The sequence below is a fragment of the Ambystoma mexicanum genome, chromosome 9 (assembly GCF_040938575.1).
Source record: "Ambystoma mexicanum isolate Mex_15411 chromosome 9, UKY_AmexF1_1, whole genome shotgun sequence".
Taxonomy (NCBI): domain Eukaryota; kingdom Metazoa; phylum Chordata; class Amphibia; order Caudata; family Ambystomatidae; genus Ambystoma; species Ambystoma mexicanum.
The window spans coordinates 591,478,485-591,501,023 of NC_090931.1; the positions used below are offsets into that span (position 1 = coordinate 591,478,485).

General features: G+C 48.4%; 1 protein-coding gene across 1 annotated transcript in view; it reads left to right on the plus strand.

The window, feature by feature from the left end:
* Positions 1-22,539, plus strand: part of CENPV (centromere protein V) — a 64,631-nt gene that overhangs the window by 28,294 nt on the left and 13,798 nt on the right. The window contains exon 4 of the mRNA XM_069615213.1: positions 13,348-13,462. Within this exon, the coding sequence (XP_069471314.1) occupies positions 13,348-13,462 (115 nt within the window). The remainder of the gene's footprint in view (positions 1-13,347; positions 13,463-22,539) is intronic.

Genomic DNA, 22,539 nt, shown 5'->3' on the forward strand with positions numbered 1-22,539 from the left:
CAATTAGTCGCAGGAGCTACTTGTGGTGTTCACTCGACTACTTTTTGTAGGGTAGCGTAACTTTTTAGTTTTTCAATATCTTGTTTTAAAATTATTTTTAACAATAAATTCTGTGCTTATTACTGAGCATGTCTCATTCCTGGGTAGGAACTTTCACCAGGGAGCTTTTGCATATTCTGTGCCAGAAAAGCACAGAAGATGTACCAACACAACTCATGTCTACGAAGTATAATTTTGTCACATGATAAAGGCTATTTTTGCCTCTATAAGGGGGGGGGGATCAGCTATTGCGCACAGTATCTAAATTGATAATGCTGTTCACACTGGTGCAGTGGTCACCAAGATCCTCAACTGCACATTTAGGAGGTGCTCATTCACTCACTTGATCAACTTGAATGTTTTGCCTAGACAAAGGAACCTTATTAAAGAGTGGAATCCTCCTGCAAGGGATCCTTGTCTGATTCATAAGCCCTGAAATAAATGATCAATTAAACATATTAAATCCAGAACAGAATTTAGTTTTAAATTCAAATATCAAGAGGATACGGACACTGTTTTATGTTATTTGTATATCGACCAAGTGCCATTGTTATGGATTCGAGGCATAGCATGGCAGAGAGCCCTTCGGAAGACCGGTGTTTGGGCACACATGAAAATAAAAAGAGCGTTACACTGCATGTAAATAGTAATCGGAATCGGGTGCCTATTCAATTACTAGCAGAGATGACTACTAGTTTGCAAGATTATAAAGATCATGCAGAGCATTGTGTTCAGGCGCAGAGATGACTGCTATGTCAGTGACAGCCAGGCCGAATGTTTCGTGGGTCTCGGCTGTATATGGGTTGCTGCGCAAAAAGGGGGATTGGGTAGCATAAATAGTTTATCAATCTGTGAGGTAACTGTCTACAGTTGAGGGCACTGCTATACTTTACATGCAGAACACATTCACAATTGTCAGATATGTAAAGGATGCATTCAACACATGTCCAAGATACATTCAAAGCATGTTCTCTTGTCGGTACCATTGGTTTATTGCTGTACAAATGTTTTATATTGGATACAAACGTGATGGTGATAATGTATAGCCATCTGGTGAGAAACATATCACCTGAGCCCTTTGACATCACCAAGACTATCAGTGCTCTAGAGAAAAACCACTCGCTCCCCACTCCACCAGAGTCCCTTAATATCCATTTCCCTGGCCGGAGGAATCCTGTCTGCCTGACCTTGAGCTAGTGGGAATTCTAGTGCAGTATTATGTTCCTGTTGGGACCCTGCAACCCCACTTACAAGCCTAACGCTAAAGCACATTGAGATCATGAAATCAACATGCACACTTGGCAGTCGCATCCGCCACACTTTGGGTGGACCCTCGGGTATACTTTGTAGACAAATCGGTTTCATAAGAAGGTACATATAAATGACAACATATCAGCAGGAATAAGACGGTAACTCTATCCCGATATCTTACTGAAACCTATGGTATGAAGACCATCTGTTACTTACAAATCAACACATAAATGAGGTTATATGTGTGAAGAGCAAATCCGTCTAAAGCCTCATTTATTATGTAGGTACATCAAAGTTTGTGTTGTACCAACCGTGACAGTTTTCTGTTTAAGCAGTCTTCTGAGATGTAGTGCCTTAATAGTGGATATAAAGGACTTCTTGTAATTTAAATACCATAAGAGTGTGTCCTTGCATCTGTTCTGCAGCATGGGCTCTGGCATGGATTAACATGCTCATGAATATTCCCCGCCGCCAGGCTGGGAATCCTCAGTAAGAAAAGAAAGCAGTCTTGCTTGAAAACTGCCTTTCTCTAATTTTCCAATCACTGGAGACTGGGTAATACTGCACCCATCCTATGACGACCATCTCCCTGAATCCCGCCCCAGCAGCTCTATTCATATTTTTACCACACATTTCGGTGCAGGGAGTCCTTGTGAGTTTCTCTTTGAGCTATTTTTTTTTTCTCCATGATTGTTGTTTTTCGACAGAAACAATTTCCTATTTTTGTCTTTAATCTCTCATCTGCTGACTCGTAGTCAGTAGCGGTAGACGGTGAAGATCGACAACTACACAGTCAGATCTTCATGTCGAGTATTGGAAGGCCTAGTGAGGCCTACTTCGCGCCTCACGATGTTGGAGGAAGGCAAGGGGCGTCTATTCAAGCTCTGCTCCTGGTGTGGTTTGAGGAACAGCCTCTTTCTAAATCTGCCTGCCTCTAATCTCTGACCTCTGCAACTCATCCAGAACAGGACAGCGAGACTTGCCCTTGGCCTCAAGCCCAGGGATCGTATCTCTCCAGGTCTGAAATATCTGCACTGGCTCCCAGTGGCTGCTCCCAGTGGCTGCAAGGATTAAGTTCAAAACCCTATGCATTGTCCACAAGGCCTTCTGGGGCACAGGGTCTCAATACCTTCAACTCTCTCTTCCTAAATATCTTCCTTCTCGAGCTCTTCGTTCATCCGCCTGCAACTCCCTCAGGGTCAGTCGCTTCTCCAAGCAACAAGTTGGTGGTATATCTTTCTTCGGCTGGGGCCTCCCTCTGGAACAGCCTCCCTTAAACTTGAGGAAGGAGCCACAAGAGGGCACTGAGATGTGCTGACTTCTCTTAGTCAGTCTCCACCTTGGGGCGCCTAAATTTGCTACCTGAGCTCCCCCCAGCCAGTTGATAGCGGACCCAGGCCCCCCACTATGGCTTGCTGACACCCCCAAGCACCAGCTGTGCATGTCTCCGGCGCCCGGAGGTGCCGTTATCCCTGAGAAAGGTGGCGAGCAGGGCCTGAGAGGAGGCGAGCAGGGCCTGAGAGGAGGCTGTTCCCGCCGAAGAGCTCTGTGGCAGGCTCTCCTGTGCGTCGGTGGAAGAGAGGCAGCGGTTTGGACTGCAGCTCTGGCATTCAAGCCCAACAGTTTTTTGGAGAGCCTCGCTGTATACAAAGTCCTGAGGCGGCACAGGGATTTCGTCGGGGGAGCCCGTGCCAGCACGCAGACCCCGGCAGCTTCGCTTGGTGGAAGGAGCGAGTGTGGGTCCGGAGCCTGATCCCCCCCTCTTGGCAGCAGTTGTAAGGGCACCCACGCAAGCATGGGGGAGGATGGGGGGTGCTGCCTAGCTCCCCAGCTTGCAGGTGTCCGCTTCGGAAGTGGTGACCTGCAGAGGATTGAGCATCTGCAAGCAGCTGGTGTCTCCGGCTCATCCCGCGAGCCGCCCGCAGCTTCCCTGGGGTCCTGTGGATAAGAGGAGCGCAGACTGGGGTTCGTGGGAGGCCCGGGCAGCTGCAGGATTGGTCAAGTGCCTGCTTCGCGCTGCATTGCCTGGTATTTCGGGGCCTCTGCGCTGGAGTGGGAAGCTCGCAGAGCGCTACCTGGCGAGTGTGTGGTCTCGGGTGCCTGGAGTGATGGCCTGCTGTCTCTTACACACCATTACTCCCCACCTTGGATGCTGAGGCGCTGCATCTGCCTTCCAAAATTGTGGATCCGCATTTGTACACTGTGAGGTGGTGGGCTGACTGGGCGCACTCGGGTTGGTCCTCATCCTGAAGAGAGGCGGTGTTGAGTGGCGGGGGAGTGGGCCCAGTGAGGCGAAGTAGGTGTGGGTCGGAGTGGTTTTTATGTCTCGGGAGAGCTGAAGTCTTCCCAGTGTTACTGTAGCGGCCTGGCTGAGAGCCCACTCCCCCGAGCTGTGTCCCCTTCTATGGCTTTATGCTGTGCTTCATGGGGGGCCTAATGTAGAGACCCTCCCTGTTCTGCTTCCTGAGGAGTGGGGAGCTGGCTCAGAGTTCTAGGTGAAGGAGGATCCTCGAGTTCTTCAGCTCCCTCCTCTGGATGTTTTGCCGTGAGTGACCTCTCCTGATCCCACCGACAGTCTACTCTGCAGGATCCTGTCAGCTCCTTCGCAGCACTGGTGGGGGAGTCTGCTGCACCGTGTCCTCCCGCCTTAGTGTCTTATTGGTGAACCGGAGGGTGGACCCTCGAGGTTCTTGCATCGTGCTTGAGCCGCCAAAGGAATTTGACAAGTTATGAGTGACGAAGGGCGCCCGGAGGTCTACCTGAGCTGCCGGTCTACCTGTGCCTGACCGACCTGCCGTTCCTCAGGGTCATCTTCTCCAGTTTGGATGGACTGGTCCCAGTCCTTAGAGAAGTTTCGGCGCTCCCCTGAGCAGGAGGGGGAAAGGGGCAATATGCAGCCTGCGACCCAGTCAGAATCTCTGGAGGCGCAATCAATGAGTCGGTCCATGGCAGTGCTGCTTGAAGAGATACGAGGCTTTAGAGCGGACATTAGTAGAAGACTACTCCCTCAACAAGAAGGTAGATGCTGTTGATGATCGGGTCCAAGCCTTGGAGGCCAATCAAACCTCAACTGACCTCTATGAAACTCAGTTTGACATGCGCCTGGCAGAGTTAGAGAGACGGGAGGAGAAGGTCACCCTCAAATTGGATGACCTGGAAAAAAGAGGGCAGCGCTCTAATCTAAGATTTCTTGGCATTCCGGAGCGCGAAGGGGAGACGCAGGCGGACATCATGAGATCAGTCAAAGCTATCATAAACTCATTATTTGACGGAGGCAACAACAGTGATCCAACCATCGACAGAGCGGGAGGACATACCGGTGGTCCTAGATCAGTCCTTGCGAAATTCCACTATTACGCCAAGAAGGCCAAAATTTTGGAGCTGGCGTGCAAAAAAGGCCCCATCGACTGGGAGAGCTCTAAAATAACGATCTATCAGGATCTCTCGGCGCTCACTCTCGCACGCCGGAGGCTCTGTGGCCCCTTAACGAAATGGCTGCAGTCCAAGGGAGTGCGATGCAGATGGGGCCACCCATTTTCTCTTTCATTTGAGGTCGAAGGCTATAAATACTCCCTTGTTACGGAAGCTGACATACAGAGAATGACTGGTGAACTTTTGGGTGACTCTGCCTTAGCTCCTGGCAAAGAAGGTGGGAATGAAGAAGGATCTGGCCACCAGAATTCCCCCAATTTGTGGAAAGGCATCGTGTCCGCGGCCACAGGAAATTTAGGAAAAGTGATTCCTCCGTCCCCGAGAGAGCCGGCATCTTAGCCTGTTGGGGAATCTTGTTTTTGATGTAGTGGCCTAAGAGGTTCCTGGGACCTGAGGAGCCGGGCAGGAGGTCCTAGGAGTCCTTGGGTCATTTTGTGGGTCTGGAGGCGCTCAGAAGGATTGTATTTATTTTTTTTTCTTTCATGTAGCAGGCAGCCCTGGTGGAGGCAGCCAATGGTGGCCTGGTGTTGCAGCTGTTAGATGGCGCTGTTAAGCCAGGCGCTCGGGGAAGGGGGAGGTGAGGGGTTCTTGGGGTGTCTTCTCATGGGGTTACAGGGGCGTTCATGTTTTTTTACGGTTTGGAGTGTTTGTTACTTTCTTAGTAAGTTATGCTGTGGGGATCCATTGGAGAGCAAGTCGAGAGTGCTTTTGTTGGAAAGTTTGAAATTACGGGGGCCAACTCCTAGACTTTACTCATATGGCTGAACGCAATCATCCGCTGGCACTGGGTTTGTTAAATACGCGAGGTCGCAACTCTCCTTATAAAAGGTCTTTGGTGGTGAAGGAGTTTAATAGGCTGAAACTTGACGTTCTATTCCTCCAAGAAACCCACTGAGTGAAGTAAGTAGAACCCGCATTTCAGGCACGCTCAATACAAAAAGTCTTTCATGCCGCCTCCCAGGTCAAGAGGAGAGGTGTGGCGATAGTGATCTCCCAGAATGTCAATTTTTCTCTTCAAGCCCAGTCTAATGATCCAGAAGGTTGTTATTTAATGGTTAAGGGGGAGTGTAGAGGTTCCAGGGTTACCTTGATCTCCGTATACGCTCCAAATGAGTCCCAGGACCGTTTTTGGTCGGACCTGAAGCTCAAAATTATGACCTTTACCGAGGGTGCGTTAGTGGTCGGGGGGGGACTTTAATATGGTTCTAGACCAGTCGTCTGACAGGTTAACCAACCGTCCGGTTTCAGACTCCCAGTTGCAGAGGCGCCTTGCGGCCTCTTTCCAGAGCACCAACGACGAACTAGGGCTCAGAGACTCCCACTCTGCACAAGAAGGGCGAGAACCGTTATTCACATTTTGCTCGAAACCCCACTCGTCATTTTCTAGGATTGACTACATCCTTGTGAATAAGGGGCTTTACGACAGGATCTCGGAAGTGCTGGTGGAGGTGACACCGTGGACTGACCATGACATGGTGTATTGCTCTCCTCTGAAAAGTGCACGGAACTACCATAAATCACCAATGCAATTATAGAGCAAATACTTCAACCCAAAAACAGACACAATAATTCACAGCCACGCACACTTTAGAAGATAATCAGCTCTTTACGGCTATTTATTCAAAGCTTACAGGTACATAGAAATAACTCATACAACTAACATGGACATAGATCACAGAAAACATAAAGAAGTCAAAGAAAGAATACATCACTGTGGGCGTAACTTAACAAAACTTCATCTCGCCAGAAGCGGCTGAAAGACCCCGATAACAGCCAGGGATAAGCACAAAGACCTCAGTCGGAGGGGGGACGCCTCGGTCCGACACTCCTGTGGGCTGGTGTGCTCTCAGCCTGGCTGTTATCGGGGTCTTTCAGCCGCTTCTGCCGAGATGAAGTTTTGTTAAGTTACGCCCACTGTGATGTATTCTTTCTTTGAATTCTTTGTTTTCTTTGATCTATGTCCATGTTAGTTGTATGAGTTATTTCTATGTACCTGTAAGCTTTGAATAAATAGCCATAAAGAGCTGATTATCTTCTAAAGTGTGCGTGGCTGTGAATTATTGTGTCTGTTTTTGGGTTGAAGTATTTGCTCCATAATTGCATTGGTGATTTATGGTAGTTCCGTGCACTTTTCAGAGGAGAGCAGTGCACATGGTAAGGGTTCAGTTGGGGATTCCCCTTGTAGCTGCAGGGCCCAAGCGGTGGACCTGTAACGATCTCCTGCTGAAAGACAAGGAATTAGCTCAGTCTATCCTGGCATCCATAGAGGAATTTTTGAGTTTAATGACAGCGGGCAGGTGGACCTGGAGGGGGTGTGGGAGGCCTTCAAGGCTACGATCAGGGGTGTTCTTATAGGGCTGGGGGCGTCGAGGAGGCGAGAGAGGGGTGGAGAGGAAAAGCTCCTCAGGGAAAAAATCAAGGCTACTCAGCCGGGGGCAAACTGAGGTCCCAGATGTTTCCAGGGAAGTGGGCTGAGCTTCAACAATTTAAGGCTAAACTTGCATCTCTCCTGGTGGGACAAACCGAAAGGAAGTTTTCCTTTCTTAAGCAAAAATATATGGAAAAGGGTGAAATGACCGACAAGCCCCTAGCATGGAGACTTTGCGAGCTCAGGAAGAGTAGGCGATTGGACGCGCTTTCCTTTCCAGATGGTGAGTGCTGTCGAGATGACCCGGATATAGCAGACGAGTTCCACAGATATTACGAATGCCTGTACAAAGCTGAATATGTAGGAGATGGGTCGGATATAGACAATTTCCTGGAGGCGTTGCCAATCCCTTCCCTTCCCCCAGAGAAAGCCACCCTGCTGGAGAATCCAATTTCACCCCAGGAGGTAATGGACACTATTGGTGCAATGAAGTCAGGCAGTACTCCGGGGGAGGATGGTTTCACAATCTTCTTCTATAAAGTATTTCCCAACGCCCTGGCCCCTTTTCTGGCCAGACTGTTTAATGGCGTTCTATACTCGGGCCGTCTCCCTCCATCTATGCTTTCGGCCTGTATTGTAGTAATTCCTAAGCAAGGGAAGGACCCGAGAAGATGTCAGTCATACTGTCCCATCTCCTTGCTTAATACAGGTGTTAAGATACTGGCCAAGCTCTTGACGAATAGGTTAGCTCTTCATCTCCCGTCTCTGGTACATGGTGATCAAGTAGGTTTTGTCCCGGGGAGACAAGGAAGCGACAATATCAGGAAGACGCCTGGTTTGATGCACGAGGCTGCTCTAAAAGGGGAGGAGGCTTATCTGCTGTCTCTGGACTCGGAAAAGGCCTTTGACCGAGTCGAGTGGGCCCATTTGAGCAAGGTTCTAGCAAAAATGGCGTTGGGTCAAAAATTATGTAAGTGGATTGCAACCTTGTACAATGGTCCGGTGGCCAGTGTCGCGGTTAATGGGGTGACCTCAGCTCCATTCTCCCTCTCCCGAGGAACTCGGCAAGGCTGTCCGATCTCGCCCCTTCTTTATGCATTGGCGATGGAACCCCTAGCCATAGCGGTAAGAGAACATCGAGGGATTGCAGGGGCCTGGTGTGGCGTTCTCGACTTCAAACTTTTGCTTTTTGCAGATGACCTCCTGGTTTATGTGACCAACCTTCGGCAATCGCTCCCGAACCTTTTAGATCTGATTTACGCCTTGGACTCTTTTTCCGGGTTGAAAATTAACCTACCAAAATCAGTGTATGATGCCTATGGGCACTGCAGATTTGGAGGGGGGGGGGGACTCCTGGGAGGGTATCAGAATTGAGCGGGAGGCTACACCTTACTTAGGTGTGTTGATCCCGAGGGATCTGACCCGTCTCTTTGAAGTTAATTTCCCCCCCCGTTCTTGCGAGAATTGTTGCGGATCTCTGGCGCTGGTCTCCTTTGACGCTTTCTTGGTTCGGCCGCATGGTGTCTGTCAAGATGAATGTTCTTCCTCGTCTGCTTTACTTGTTCTCCACTCTTCAATTTACTATTCCGGATACATTTTTTAAAGCTCTCCAATCGGAGGTGGTTCACTTTATTTGGAAGGGAAAGAAGCAGAGGGTTGGTCACGACACCTTAACTCTCCCTCGCTCGTATGGGGGCTTCGGCCTGCTTGATTTCCGTCGTTACTATAAAGCGGCCCAGTTAAGGATGTTCCTGGAGCATTCGAGAGACGAGTTGAGGACCTATTTGTATATTGAAGATGTTCACGTACACCCCAGAAAAGTTAGGGATCTCCTTTGGGCTGTGGGCAGCCCCCTTCCGAAGGCAGCAAAAGCACACCCCACTTTATCGGTGTTGTGGTCACTGTGGACGAAAAGCAGGGGAAATGCCACCCTCTCTTCCTGGCCCTCCCCCCTGTCCTCAGTGTGGGCACCCCCTTTTGATTTGGGCAAGAGGAATTTTCGGGGAACTCAGGAATGGCCAGACTGGGGACTGGAGCGAGCAGCTCAACTGTTTCGGCAGGGAGTATTCATGGACTATGATAGTTTGGTGGAATCTCTGGGTGCAGCTTCGATCTCTATTTTTGACTACATGCGAGTGAAGGGTATTATGACTGACCCCCAGTGGGTAGGCGACCTGACCCGATCCCCCACTCCGCTGGAATGAGTGATACTGGAATCCAAAAGTAGGAAGGGCTCTCTTTCGAAAATGCAAAGTGCTTTGATTACAGCTGATGTAGATTCCAGACAGAACTTCAAGAAACAGTGGGAGAGATGGGTGGAGGGTGAAATAGATGCGTCTACTTGGGCAGCCATCTTCAAGGCACTTTTCTCTGGAACCCTGTACATGGCGGCAATGGAACATAATTTTAAGACGCTTCATGCATGGCACCTTTCTCCAGAGAGACTTGCTAGAATATATTCAGGATCTTCTCCACTCTGCGCGAGGGACTGGTCAGCGTGGGTCCTGGTTCCACCTCTGGTGGGGTTGTCCCGCTGCTCAGCTGTTCTGGACGGAACTCCTGAGTTGGATTAAGGAGATTACTGGAGCCATCCTGCCCCTGCGGCCCTTGGTTGTCCCCTTTGGTGTTCCGGTCTCGGATGCGGAAGAATCAGCCTTGCCGCAAGTGATCCAAGCCATGCTGCGTGCGGGGAGACTAGCCCTGGCCCAAAGGTGGAGGGCCTCTGTGATGCCTTCTAAAGCTGACTGGTTAGCAAAACTTTGGGTGATCCTCACGTATGAAAAACTCTCAGCCCTCACCCATGACACCATGAACTCCTTTTTGCAAGACTGGATGGTAGTTCTGCTTCACAAAGATTGTGAATCTGAGAAACCTCTATCTGTTAATATGCGGTGTGCTTCCTATTTCCTTATTGGTCTTCCTTTATTTTTGTGATGCAAACCTGATTCGTCAGTTTTGACTGTCTACTTGGTCCCGGCTCTATGTGATATCTGTCTCTCCATTGTCCCCCTGGTTTTGCTTTGGTAGGTGCGAGGGGTGGGTGAGGGGTGGTTGGGTGGGGGTTGGGTTGGGAGTTCTTGAACGTTGTTTCCTATTGATGTTTTACAGTCATGTCTTGTTTTTGGAAAATGGTAAATGCTTAATAAAAATTCATGAGGGAAAAAAAAAGACTTCAGGAGAACCATCTCCGGTTCCGGAAGCACCTCAAAACCTTTCTCTTTGCTTCTGCTTTTTCTCCTCCTCTCCCCTGCTGACATCCTGGCTGCATCCGGATCTGCACTGGATTACCTGGACACCCTCTGATCCTGGCCCATGTCTCCCCGATCCCCCAACCAGTCTCACACACCTGCACTGCCTGCCTGGCAACCCCTGCACTTGTTTCTGTATCCCTACAGTCCCCCTACCAGCACTTGACACCTGATGTCTGCACTTGCCCTTCCACTTGCTGGCTGTTACATTTACTTATTGTTATCTATTCCCATGTACTGCACTGTCCCTTTCCCCCATCCCACTCACTTGCGCGATCTAAATGACACCTGGTCTAGTAGGATTGTTGTCTGTCCTCCCTTTGTTCCCCCTGCCTTGCCTCGTCACTCCTTGAAACACTTGTGTATAGGCGCGTTATAAATGCCATATCATATCTACATGGAGGACAGGCACACAAGGTGCCTCTTTTGTCTGCCTCCCGACCATGCTGAAAACCGATGCAACATCTGCCGAAGTTTCCGAGCTAAGACTGAGAGAGACTGTTACCAACGGTTGGTAGTGTGGTAGTGTGGCTGAAGGAAAACTGGGCCTCTGGCTTGGCCTCTGGGCACCCTCAGGCAGATCCAATCGACCTCTGCGGTGGTCTCCCTCAGGTAAGAGGTCGAGATTGGCCGAGGATGTATCCCAGCAGGGTGTCCGTAAGGCCAATCGTCAGGCTGCTGAGCCAACGGGAGATGCTGCGGGTCCTAGTTCGGCGCACATGCGCTCTGTCACCATGCCCATCCATGGTAAGCTTGCCGGTAAGCTTGCCGGTGGGTGCTGTATCATATGTGAGACCTTCGAAACATGGTCCTTCGTCAAAGGATAAACCGAAAAAGCATTCCCGTAAGGAGGCCACATCCAGGTCTTCGTCGACGGCTAAGACTTCATTGGCAGCGATGCTGCAGAGGCCCTCATCAACGATGCCTTCAACCACGACTTCAGTAAGCAGGCCCACGTCGGCTGTAGCCCTATTCTGTTGTAAGTTGAACAGGAGCTCAGCTAGCGCTGCGTGACTGACCTCCCTTGCTCAGCTGTGGCAGAGCAGCTCCGTGGGGCGGGCTGAAATCCGCCATTAATGACAGGCAGCCTGATGACAGCAAGTCGGTGTGCGTAACATGCTAATGAGTGGCACGCCACACGCCAGCCAGCAGCAGCCCAGTACTTAAGGCAACGTGGCGCTCCCCCTGCCTTTGTCCGTTATCGCGCGCAGCACAGTATTATAGTATATACACGCATAGCTTATTTAAGTCTTACCTCCAAGTGGGACTTCAGTAAAACTCACCTAACAGGCATATGCTTGAAAACTATACTCTTTAGTATAATCACATTAAATACAATATCAACCAGGTGGCGCTTCCATGAGGAGGCTGAGACAAAGGACTTTGTGGTGTGCAATATAGGCATAAAGTCACAATTTTTAGTATTATTTATAAAGCAGCCATATAGTGTTTTTTTTTTTTTTTTTTTTGGATCTATTATTTTTTTTTTCAAATGAAGAATGTGGTGAACTAAATTACTCTTCGGGACTGGCAGTGAAATTAAAGGTTGTCCAGGATTTCACTTTGGTGTAGCATTTTGGGTAATGGCCTGCGTAATTTCCAAGCTAAATTGTACATTGCTGTACACCTTATTTGTGAATATTTTGTTATAATCACATTTAAGAGACTTGCACATGCAACGAAATTAATTAAGGTCATCTGCCTGTTACACAGTCATTTCTCTTGTTTTTGAAGATGTGAATAACACAACATTTCTACAGAAATATCCAACAAGACAGTTAAAAGAATTGGGTTTTTTGTGATTCCACTTTAAAGTTGCATTGAAAGCTTACAGATATGCTAGATAAGTAGAGCTGTGTGCATCTTGTCACGTGCAAACGCTCCGCGAGGCCCCCCCACCCCTTTGATGGCGAAGCCTTGGGCAGTTTGCCTCCTCTGCCACCCTCCTGATGGCCCTGGTTGGTTTACCTTTGCAACATTAAGTGGCAGGGTGCTAGTCTGCTGGCGTGGGGTGTCTTCATGTGTACTTTGAATTGGTAATTGGTGGTAAAGCCTTATCATTGGAGGAGCAAACTGAGAGCCAAAACCTAAGAGGGTATTGATTTCCGGTCTTGCTTGACTTCCCTGTTAGTACCATATCCAAACAACATTGTTCTAAACAACACTGTTCTTTCCAAATCCAACTGCCTACAGCTAACTCCACTTCCCTCTCAGTTATATGCCAAATCCCAGTTAGTTTATGGACATAGTTTTTTGTTTCCATAGTGAGTCTCTAGAAGCATTTTTATTGATTCGTTTGATTCATACGCACGATTTAAATAACGGCAGCAAAATACTATGGGCCTCATTAGGACCCAGGCGTTAAGGGGTTTACGGCGCCGTAAACGGCGCCGACCCTTAACACCTGATTACAAGGTTCCCTTTGCGGGATGGCTTTTAACAGCTGCTTTTTGCAGCCGTTAAAAGCCATGCCGCAAAGGGACCTTGGCGATAATTACGGCACCGTAATTTACGGTGCCGTAATTATCGCCTTTCCCCATTCCCATTATGCCCTATGGGGCAAAAATGGGAATGGGGAAGGGACCATGGCGGAATTGCAACCTTAGCGGCATGGACCATGGTGCTAATAGCACCATGGTCCTCCGCCAAGGTTGTAATGAGGGCCTATAAGGAGTTCCCCCAACTTCGGTAACCTAATGAATGTGATAAAAACAAGGTAATTGATCATCACCGCTGCCTTGTGGAAGTGTCTACCATTGTAAGATAATTTCTTACAACAGTCGGGTAGCAAACATTACTTTACACTACTCTTATGAGGTCCAGATGGTGAATGCAAACTTTTCTAACTTAACCAAATGTATGACTGGCATTTTGTTGACAACCAGTGCTATCTGGCTGTTCAAGCTTAAGAATGAAACAGTAAAACATTCTCTAGAACTGTCAAAACGTATGATATTGTGTAAACCATACTGCATGTTCCAGTTCAATTTTCTTTATTTTTTTTTATAGGGTGCTGATAATTTAACAACATACACATTCAACACTCACCGAGCCCGGCACACTTTTTGTAAGACTTGTGGAGTGCAGAGTTTCTACACACCTCGCTCGAACCCTGATGGATATGGTAAGTACAGGAGGACTACAATCTTTGGCATTGTAGGTTGTAAAGAACCATGTATCCTGTATATGAACCTTCTCATAATGTCTCAGTCCTCTTTTCAGACTGCCGAGAGATCAGTTGGTAGTTCAACCATCTTTCCTTCCTGTGTGAAAGACTGCAGCATTTTTTTTCTTGAAATATTCACTTTTATTACAGCGTGCATATTTGTGTAGCGTTTAGAAACCAGAAACTTATCACAAGACTTTAAAATACACACTGAAATTCTACATTTGGCGAAATAATGCATTAGATTAGCAAGCCTTTGAAAAAAAGCAAGTAAAAATAAAAAAAATCCAGGGATATTCTATAATAGGTACTCCCCATCTTACTATGTGAATGGGTGCCCTGCTAAGGACTGGGTTGGTTTTGCTGCTACCAAATGTGCCTCCCAGGAAGTAGGAGCACCCGATGCCGGCAACATTTTCTTGGAAAGCAGGTAGCTTTCTTACCTGCTGGAGGACTCTCACAGTTTTTTGGAAGTCGTCTCATTTTAAGGATTAGATCTGGCCATGCTGGCTGGACCCTGTGTCATATGCTTATCTCTGGTTTCCCCATTGGTCCTTATTCAGTTTTATTGAGCTATAGAATCACTTAAATAGACCAACACTGTTATAAGTATGTCTTGCAGCATATGTAACTTTCTTCTATTATGAATGGATACAGTTACACTACCACTATTACTTTTAACAACACAGTTCAGGGCTAGTAAAGTAACTCCTATACATTTCAGAGGGGCTTTCAGCTACTCATGGACAAGCAAGAACCTAGTTAACTATTTTAGAAGTGCGCTAAAGCAATTCGGGGAAAGCACAACCCAATTACAGTTGTAGATTAGCAGCAGCTATTCAAGGTCAGTATAACCTATTGGTATATACACCTTTACATTATTACTAATACAGGAATAGATCATTTCACCAAGGATACTTTTCAGAAGTGTAGGATACAATTCTAAGGTAACTAGGAACTCTAGCAGACTATTAAGAAAGGCAATTAGCAGTTCAATTTAAGTATGTGCCCATATATTTTTCAGAGGGGCAAAATGCAACTCTAAGACTCCAAGACTGTTTTAGGCAGGTCGTCAGTGACAGAACCCATGGCATTATCGTCTAAGTCCCAGTCTTGTGCTACTGAGAAAGCGATGGAGTAGTCAATATCCTTTGCTGCTCCTTCTGTATCGGACGATGATAGCTGGCCTTCTTCCCGCTCTACACAGAGATTTTCTTGGCCGTTCAGGTGACTGTGGCGGTGCTGGAGATGCTCTTCCAGCCACCGATGATTTTCAAAGCTGCTTAAAAGGAGACTGCGACCTCCTAGGGGACTTCGATGGTACTTCAAGAGACTGATCTTGGCCTGGATGTAGGTGACTTTGTTCTAGACCTTGGTCCTTGTGGTGAAGAGGGCGAAAGGAAGGCACAGGCACTTGCCTTGCTATTAGTGGTTGCAGTGTTTGTAGTGCGGGCAGCCACGTATCTCATTGTGCCACCAGGGTCTGTAGAGAGCTTTCAGACCTGTAGCAACAATAGAATCTGCGGGTTTATACCTAGCCAACAGTGGCACGGTCCTATTAGTGGTTGTGATGGGACTCCAGGCTTTGTAAGCGGTTGACAGTGCGAGTCTGACTCCATCTTTTGAGAACACAGGGGAATACCCATGTTCAAAGTTGGAATTCATTTGATGCTCTAGGATTTGATCCAGCATAATTTCAGAAACTGGTGACAAAGAGGGTGACCTCAGCTTCCTGGGAAGATGCTCAAAGATGCTCCGCCAGCTTCTTGTGTTTGTTTTATTGGTGTAGGCACCCGTCCTGGCTGTGAGATTGTTTTTTGTGTGCCATTTGTAGTGTGCTTGTCCTTTCGTAGGTGGTCTTCTGCCATCCTCGGTGGGGAAGGTCATCGTTGAAGGTTTGAAGGCTCCATAGTGTCTGTGAAGGCAGGAAGTGATTGAGGAGTCCAAAACTCTGCAGCCCTTTGGCTTCTGGTGTGCTTGAGCAAAACACGTTCCCACTGGGGTGCTGGCTGTCCTGATTAGACAGCCATCCCACCCTTTCCATAAACTGCAGGGAGAGTTTGCAGAAGTTGTGTGTGTATAACTGTCCTATTCTGGAAGCTGAAGACAAGTCGACCACTGGAGCTGAATGCGAGGAGGAAGATGAAGAGAAGACTTGTATAGCCGATTGCAGTGAGCAGAGATGCCTGCTGTGTGACCAGAGCCTTTTCTTGCCCTTTCTTCCATGTGACCTGGGAGTCCCAAAGACGACTCCTAGCCAGAGACTGTTGGAACCCTTCAGTCTTGAGATAACCTGCAAAACGAGCCATCCCACGACGTGCAGTGACCTTTCTGGGCTGCAAACCGCCAATACTATAGGACCTCAAGCCTGAGTGGTGTGCCACATCTTCCGAATTGCTATGCTTGCTGAAACTTTAGTGGACTATACCTAGAACTCCAGAGAGACGATTTGAATCCTTGAAGTCCCCTCATCAGAGTGCAGGACCAGAATAGCAAGGAGAATCCGACCAGCGACAACTGTCCTTCATCTAGTACGTATAAAACGGCACCAGATTCACAGAGCCGCGTCATGCATAGAAGCATCCTTTGTTAGGAGCCTTTTCTGTCACCTGCTACTGCAAGTTCCCATCCAGTGTCCGTTGTTTCGTCACCACGACCAAGAATCCAGAGACCGGGTCCTGTGCTGCTGCATCATGAAGGCATCCATCTGCAAGCTCTTCTTCACTGGTGAGGTAGTGTATAGGCTTGGGCAGTACTTACATAAAGTCTTGTGTCGCTCCTGTGTGGCTGATTCATGTGGTTGGGAGTTCGCCCATACCGTTCGCCCAAGCCTAATGCCGGAATGCATCTAGGAAGCCTTCTACGAAGTCCCTGAACACTTTCTAGTAAAATTGTTGCAAAGTACTTGATTGTTAAAGGTGAAACGGAATAAGTTACAACGGGTTACTAAGTTATTTACTTTTGAATTGTGTTCCACTTTTCTAGAAAGTAATTAGTTGGTATTTCTTTATTATTCCTGCAACTGAATAAGTGTTAAAGTCTAACAATAGGGTTTGCTCGCCTTGAATAGCTGCTGCCATTCTAAAAGTGTAACATTGGGGTTTGCTTAACCTGAACTGCTTAGTGCCTTTCTAAAACAGTTTTACAGAGTTCTCACTTATCCTAGAGTTGCATTCTGCCCCTCTGAAAAGTATACACAGGTCTTTACTGACCTTAGAATGGCGTTCCCCTCTTCTGAAGTATCATTGGTATAATTGACTATTCCTGTACTAGAAATAGTGTTAGAGTTTATGACCAATAAGATTTTACTTGCCTTGAATAGCTTGATTGCCATTCTAAATGTGTTTCCTGAGTAGCTTGCTTGCCCTCTGAAAGGTATGAGTTATTTGCTTACCTTTGAACAGTGTTCTGAAAAGTAATCTGAGTGTAACTTTATCCATTCTGAAAGAAGTTGCAAAGTGTTTATTTGTAACAGTGTTGTATGCTTGGAACAGTGTTGGTATAACTAGAGTATTCCTGAAACAGAATAACACTGTAGGTTATTACCAATAGGGTCTGCTTACATTACCTTGAGTCATTCTAAAAGTCTAAATAATGTGGTTTTACTTCCCATGAATTTCATCCTGCCATTCTAAATGTGTATCACTAGCTTTTACTCACCTTGAACTGCATATTGCTTTTCTAAATAATCATTGTACTTTGGTTTGCATACCATAAGTATTGTGTTGGTTTTATGTTTGTTTATGCATGATAATAGTACTTAGCTTTCTAAAGAATTCTCTTTTGTCCTGTGTGTGTATATATAAAAGTAACCATCATTTTTACAATACATCAGTGTTTCTTTGGACCATATGTATGGTACAATGTCTTTGTACCCATCTACAGCCTTCAAATGGATTTTGTCCTCCAACGTATTCCACATCTTTCACAGCAGTGTACTTTGTACATTTTTCGGCACAGGGTGTCCTGCGTCAGTGGCGTTGGGTCAATGTCCCTCGAAGGTCTCAGTGGAGGCCGACGTCACCGCATGTTATAAATAGGACGCACAGCACCCGTAGCCTAAGATCTGTTTTTTCTGCAAACGTGTTTGCTTCAGAGACTCGGCGCACCTTGTGTATTCCTCGTGAATATGTCTTCTTCTTTAAGAGTTGCCAGGACTGCAAGTCTGAGATGTTGATTACGAACCCGCATCCCATTTGTTTGTGGTGTCTGGGTGAGAGTCATGCCACCGAAGAGTGTTCCAAATGCCAGTTGCTGACTGCTAAGGCCTTGAGGGAGCGTAAGGGGAAGTTACAGGTAGGTAGGGATTGCAAACCCAGTAAGTCCTGTAAAGCTGCTAAGGGGAGGTCCACCGACGATTCGAGGGGGCGACTCTCCTCGTCGGAAGGAGTCCCGGGGATCTCGGTCCCGGAGTGGTTCCCGCCATTCGTCCCCCTTGGAGGATGGCGCCGCGAGGAAAGTGGCTTGTCCTACAAAGTCCTCCACTCCGTAGGAATGGGCAGCCTTCAGGGAGCAGATGTTGGCGATTTTTCAATCCCAGGGCACCGTTCCGTCAGCGCCTTTGGAAGAAGCCAGCAGGGAACGGTCTTGGCTCGTGCATCTTCGGGCTCGGGTCCTCGGCGCGATTCTCAACGGAAACCTTCGAGGTCCCATTCGAACAAGGTTCAGGTTGATCGCCAGAGACGTGCTTCAAGGTCTCGGTCTTCGTTCCCGGCGAGACCGTGGAAATCTGGTATGGGCTCGAGGTCGGCATCGACTCAGCCGGCACCATGTCCGTCGCATACGGATGCCAAAGCTTTGCCTTCACACCAGCCCTCGGCGACGCCGAAGCAGTCGATGCCTTCGAGGCCTTTTGGCCGGAATATGCAGATGGAGGTCCCTGGTACTGTGGATCCTCCAAGGAAGACTACTTCCAACTCTGTGAAGCCTGTTAAGGATTCCAGACCCTCTTCTGTCTTCTCCCTCTGGATGATATCTATGAGGATGAGGAGAGGTCAGATTTGGAATTTGACCCTGTTGAGCCTGATGTGGCTCCTGTCTTTTCCAGGGACAGTCAGTTGGAAGAGTTATGTCAATCGCTTCATGATGCCAGTGGCTTGGACACTTCTCCTGCAGTGGAGTTTGGCAGTCCTGAGCCTGGGGCTCATGCTTAGTCAAGGTTTTGTTCAGGATGACTTAACTGATATTTTGGATCAAGGTCCGTCCTCTGACCCGGTGTTACCTTTTCATTTGACGTTGCAGAAAGGGTGGCGGCTGCTTGGCAGACACCGGAATCTCTTCCGGCGGTTAACAAATAGTTGACTGAAAAATACCACCCTTCCAGTAGCGACCCCAGCTACCTTTCCTCTCACCCCACTCCCGCGAGTTTGGTGGTTCAGGTGGCTACAGCCACCTCGAGGCAGGTGGCGTACCCTACCATCCCTCCTGATAGGGACGACAAACGCTTCGATGGTTGGGCATGCAAGGTGTTTTCTGCGTGGAGTATGGCGCTGAAGTCAGCCAACTCCACTTGTGGCTTAGCAAGATTTTCACACACACTGAGGGATTGAGTTTCTCTAGCAGCTGAGCATATTCCCAAAGGGGAAGAAAGGGATGGGTTCCTTGCTCTCGTGCCAGTGGGCAAGGATGCCATGTGTTAATCCCTTCAGTCGTGATTGGACACAGCCGATTTGTTAGCTGGTCCATGGCTGCGAGCACCGTTATACGCAGATTTGCGTGGTTGTGGAAGTCTGGTTTTGCTCTGGATGTGCAAGCCCTTCTTTTGAACATGCCCTTTGATGGCGCGCATTTGTTTGGCAGCAAGGCTGACGAGAGCCTTGAGAGGTTGCAGACCTCAAAAGCTGTGGCTAAATCTTTGAGTGCAGCTGTGTGTCAACCTCTGCCTTTTCGTCCTAGGGGACAGTAGTGGAGGGGAGGTTCCTTTTAGTTACTACTCCTCTTTTGGTAGGACAAAAGGAGCCGCCAGTCAAAGGGGCCAGCGAAAAAGTACCCGTGGTGGTCGAGGAAATGGAGGTGCCAAAGCCGCTCAGGCAGCTGCCTCTTTCCCTTCAGGCGCTGCCGCAGCTGCTCCAAAACAGTCATGAGGCCATGTTCCATTGTTCGCCGGTTGGGGGCAGACTGTCTCAGCATCTCAAAGAATGGTGAGCTTTTACTTTGGCTACGTGGGTTCTGGATACAATAGCCCACAGCTACTTCGTTCCCTTCCTAAAGTGACCTCACGACAATCCACCGGGGAATCTCTCTTTGAAGCTTCCAGATCCGCTCCTTGTGCAGGAAATCTTGACACTCCTGAAGAAAGGCGCTATAGAACTGGTGCCTGTAGCGGAGAGAAGCAAGGGATGGTATTCACGATATTTTTTGATTCCAAAGAAAGACGGGAGATTGAGACCCATCTTGGACTTGCGTTGGTTGAACAAACTTCTCAGGAAGGACAAGTTCAAGATGGTCACTCTTGTTCTCAGGTCCTCCAGGCCCTTCGACTTCAGGATTGGTTGGTGTCTCTGGACCTACAGGATGCTTACATTCATGTGCCGATTCATCCAAAGCACAAAGTACCTGAGGTTTGCGGCTAGCAGCTCACACTTTTCAGTTTCGGGTCCTGCCATTCGGATTGACCTGCGCCCGAGGGTCTTCCCCAAGCTTATGGTGGTGGTGGCAGCCTGTCTCAGGCGAGGGGGGAATTCACGTCTACCCCTACCTGGACGACTGGCTGATCCTGCGCGATCTCCTGAGCAAGCGACGGATCATCTTGGCTCACCTGCCCTCCACAAGCTGGGTTTTCTCCCTCAATTTCAAGAAGTCGCATCTGACACCTTCCCAACAGCTCCAGTACATCGGGGCTGTGTTGGACACATCCTTGGAAGTGCTTGCCTCCCAAGGTGAGGGCTCATCACATTGTGCAGAAGTTGGACAAGTTTCAACATGCCCAGCGTCTCCTGGCTTTCGAATTCTTAAGGTTGCTCAGCCTCACAGGATCCTGCATTTTTCTAGTGCCAGAGGCCAGACTGAGGATGAGATCCCTGCAGTGGGTCCTCGAGATGCAGCGGTCACAATTCTCAGGCAAGATGTTAGATCCCGTTCAGATTCCACTCTCTCTCGCAGGATCTTCTGTGGTGGGCCAATGAGGGGAACCTGATGAAGGGGGAGCCGTTTTGGCAACCGTGGCCGGAGGTGACTGTAGTGACGTACGCTTCCCTCACAGGATAGGGAGCTCATGCTGACGATTTGACCGCCAGCGGTCGTTGGTCTCTGTCAGAGTCTAAACTCCACATCATCCTGAGGGCCATCAGGCTGGCCCTGAAGGCTTTTCTGCCCGTTGTGCAGAGAGGCGATGCAGCTCTGGTTCTGGGCAATCCAGCAGGGTATATCACTCTCGGCAGTTCATCTGGCTGAAGACGAGAATGCGGCGGCTGACGCTCTGAGCAGGCAGAGCATGGTCTCTCACGAGTGGGAGTTGGCTCAGGAAGTCCTTCTGGAGATCTTCACCCTTTGGGGAACTCCACAAGTGGATCTCTTCACGACCAGTGCCAACCGGAAGTGCGGGAGAGTCTGCTCATGGGAATTTCCTCCAAGAGGAGCCTTAGGAGACGCATTTGTTGTGGATTGGTCATTCCCACTTCTGTATGCATTTCTGCCGGTCCCTGTCATTCCTCAAGTGTTAAGGAGGTTGTGGAGGTTCAGAGCCCACATGATCCTCATTGCTCCAGATTGGGCCAGGAGAGCGTTGGACCCGGACTTTCTAGAAATTTCCATCTGCCCTCCACGGTGACTTCCCTATCGAGAGGATCTTCTCTCGGGGGCGGGGTGGTTGTCGGGTTCTCCATCCAGTGGTCAAGACTCTCAACCATCACGCTTGGTATCTGAAAGGTTGAGATCTAAGGATTGGGACTTTGCGGATGACGTGATGGAGGTGTTGCTTTCGGCCAGGCGGCTGGCAACCAAATCCATGTACTGTTGCCGTTGGCTTAAGTTTTGCGACTACTGGTGCGGAGGACAAGATGTTGATCCTTTTCTGTGTTCCATTCCATTGGTTCTGTCTTTCTTGCTTTCTTTGGCCCACAGGGGCCTTCAAGTAGGTACCATTAAAGGTTACCTGGTGGCGCTGTCTATCTTCAAGCACTCATCTGAAGAATGTTCTTATTTTAAGATTCCTTTGATTTCCCAATTTCTTAAAGGGCTTCCTAATGTGTTACCGCCGTCCCCGTTTCAGGTGCCGGTTTGGGATCTGAATTTGGTCTTGAAATTCCTGATGGGTGCTCCATTTGAACCTTTGCACTCTTGTCCTTTGACGGTTTTCTTTCAAGACGTTGTTCTTGGTTGCGGTTACATCCGCTCGCAGAGTGAGTGAATTGCAGACACTTTCATCTAATCCGCCCTTTACTGTGTTCCACACGGATAGGGTTGTACTGAGGGTACGTCCTTCCTTTCTACCTAAGGTAGTGTCTGAGTTTAATTTAAGCCAGAAAGTGGTACTTCCTTCTTTCTATCCGCCTCCTCATCCTGGTAAGGGAGAGGAGCGACTCCATAGGTTGGACCTTAGGAGAGCTCTGAGCTTTTATATTTCTAGGATGTACAGGGTCAGAGTGGACGATGAACTCTTTGTGGGATATGCTGGACACTGATTGGGCCAGGCTGTTACCAAACAGACCTTGTCCAGGTGGATTGCCCTCCTCGCCATTACTGAATGTTACAGATTGGCAGGCAAGGACCCTCCTGAAGTGTTGCAAGCTCATTTCACTAGGGGCGTGGCTACTTCCACAGCACTGCAGTGGAGAGTTCCTATTAGGAATATTTGTGACACAGCGACATGGGCTTCTATCCACACCTTTGTCAAACATTACTCCCTGGATACGCTCCATGGTCAAGATATGGCCTTTGGTAAGGCGGTTCTTTATTCTGCCATCTGATTGGGTATTCTACATTCTTTTCCCTCCTCCATTTTCTGGTACTGTTTTGGGAGTCTGTCAAAGATGTGGAATACGTTGGAGGACACAATCCATTCGAAAAAAGTTACTTACAAACTGGTAACGTTCTTT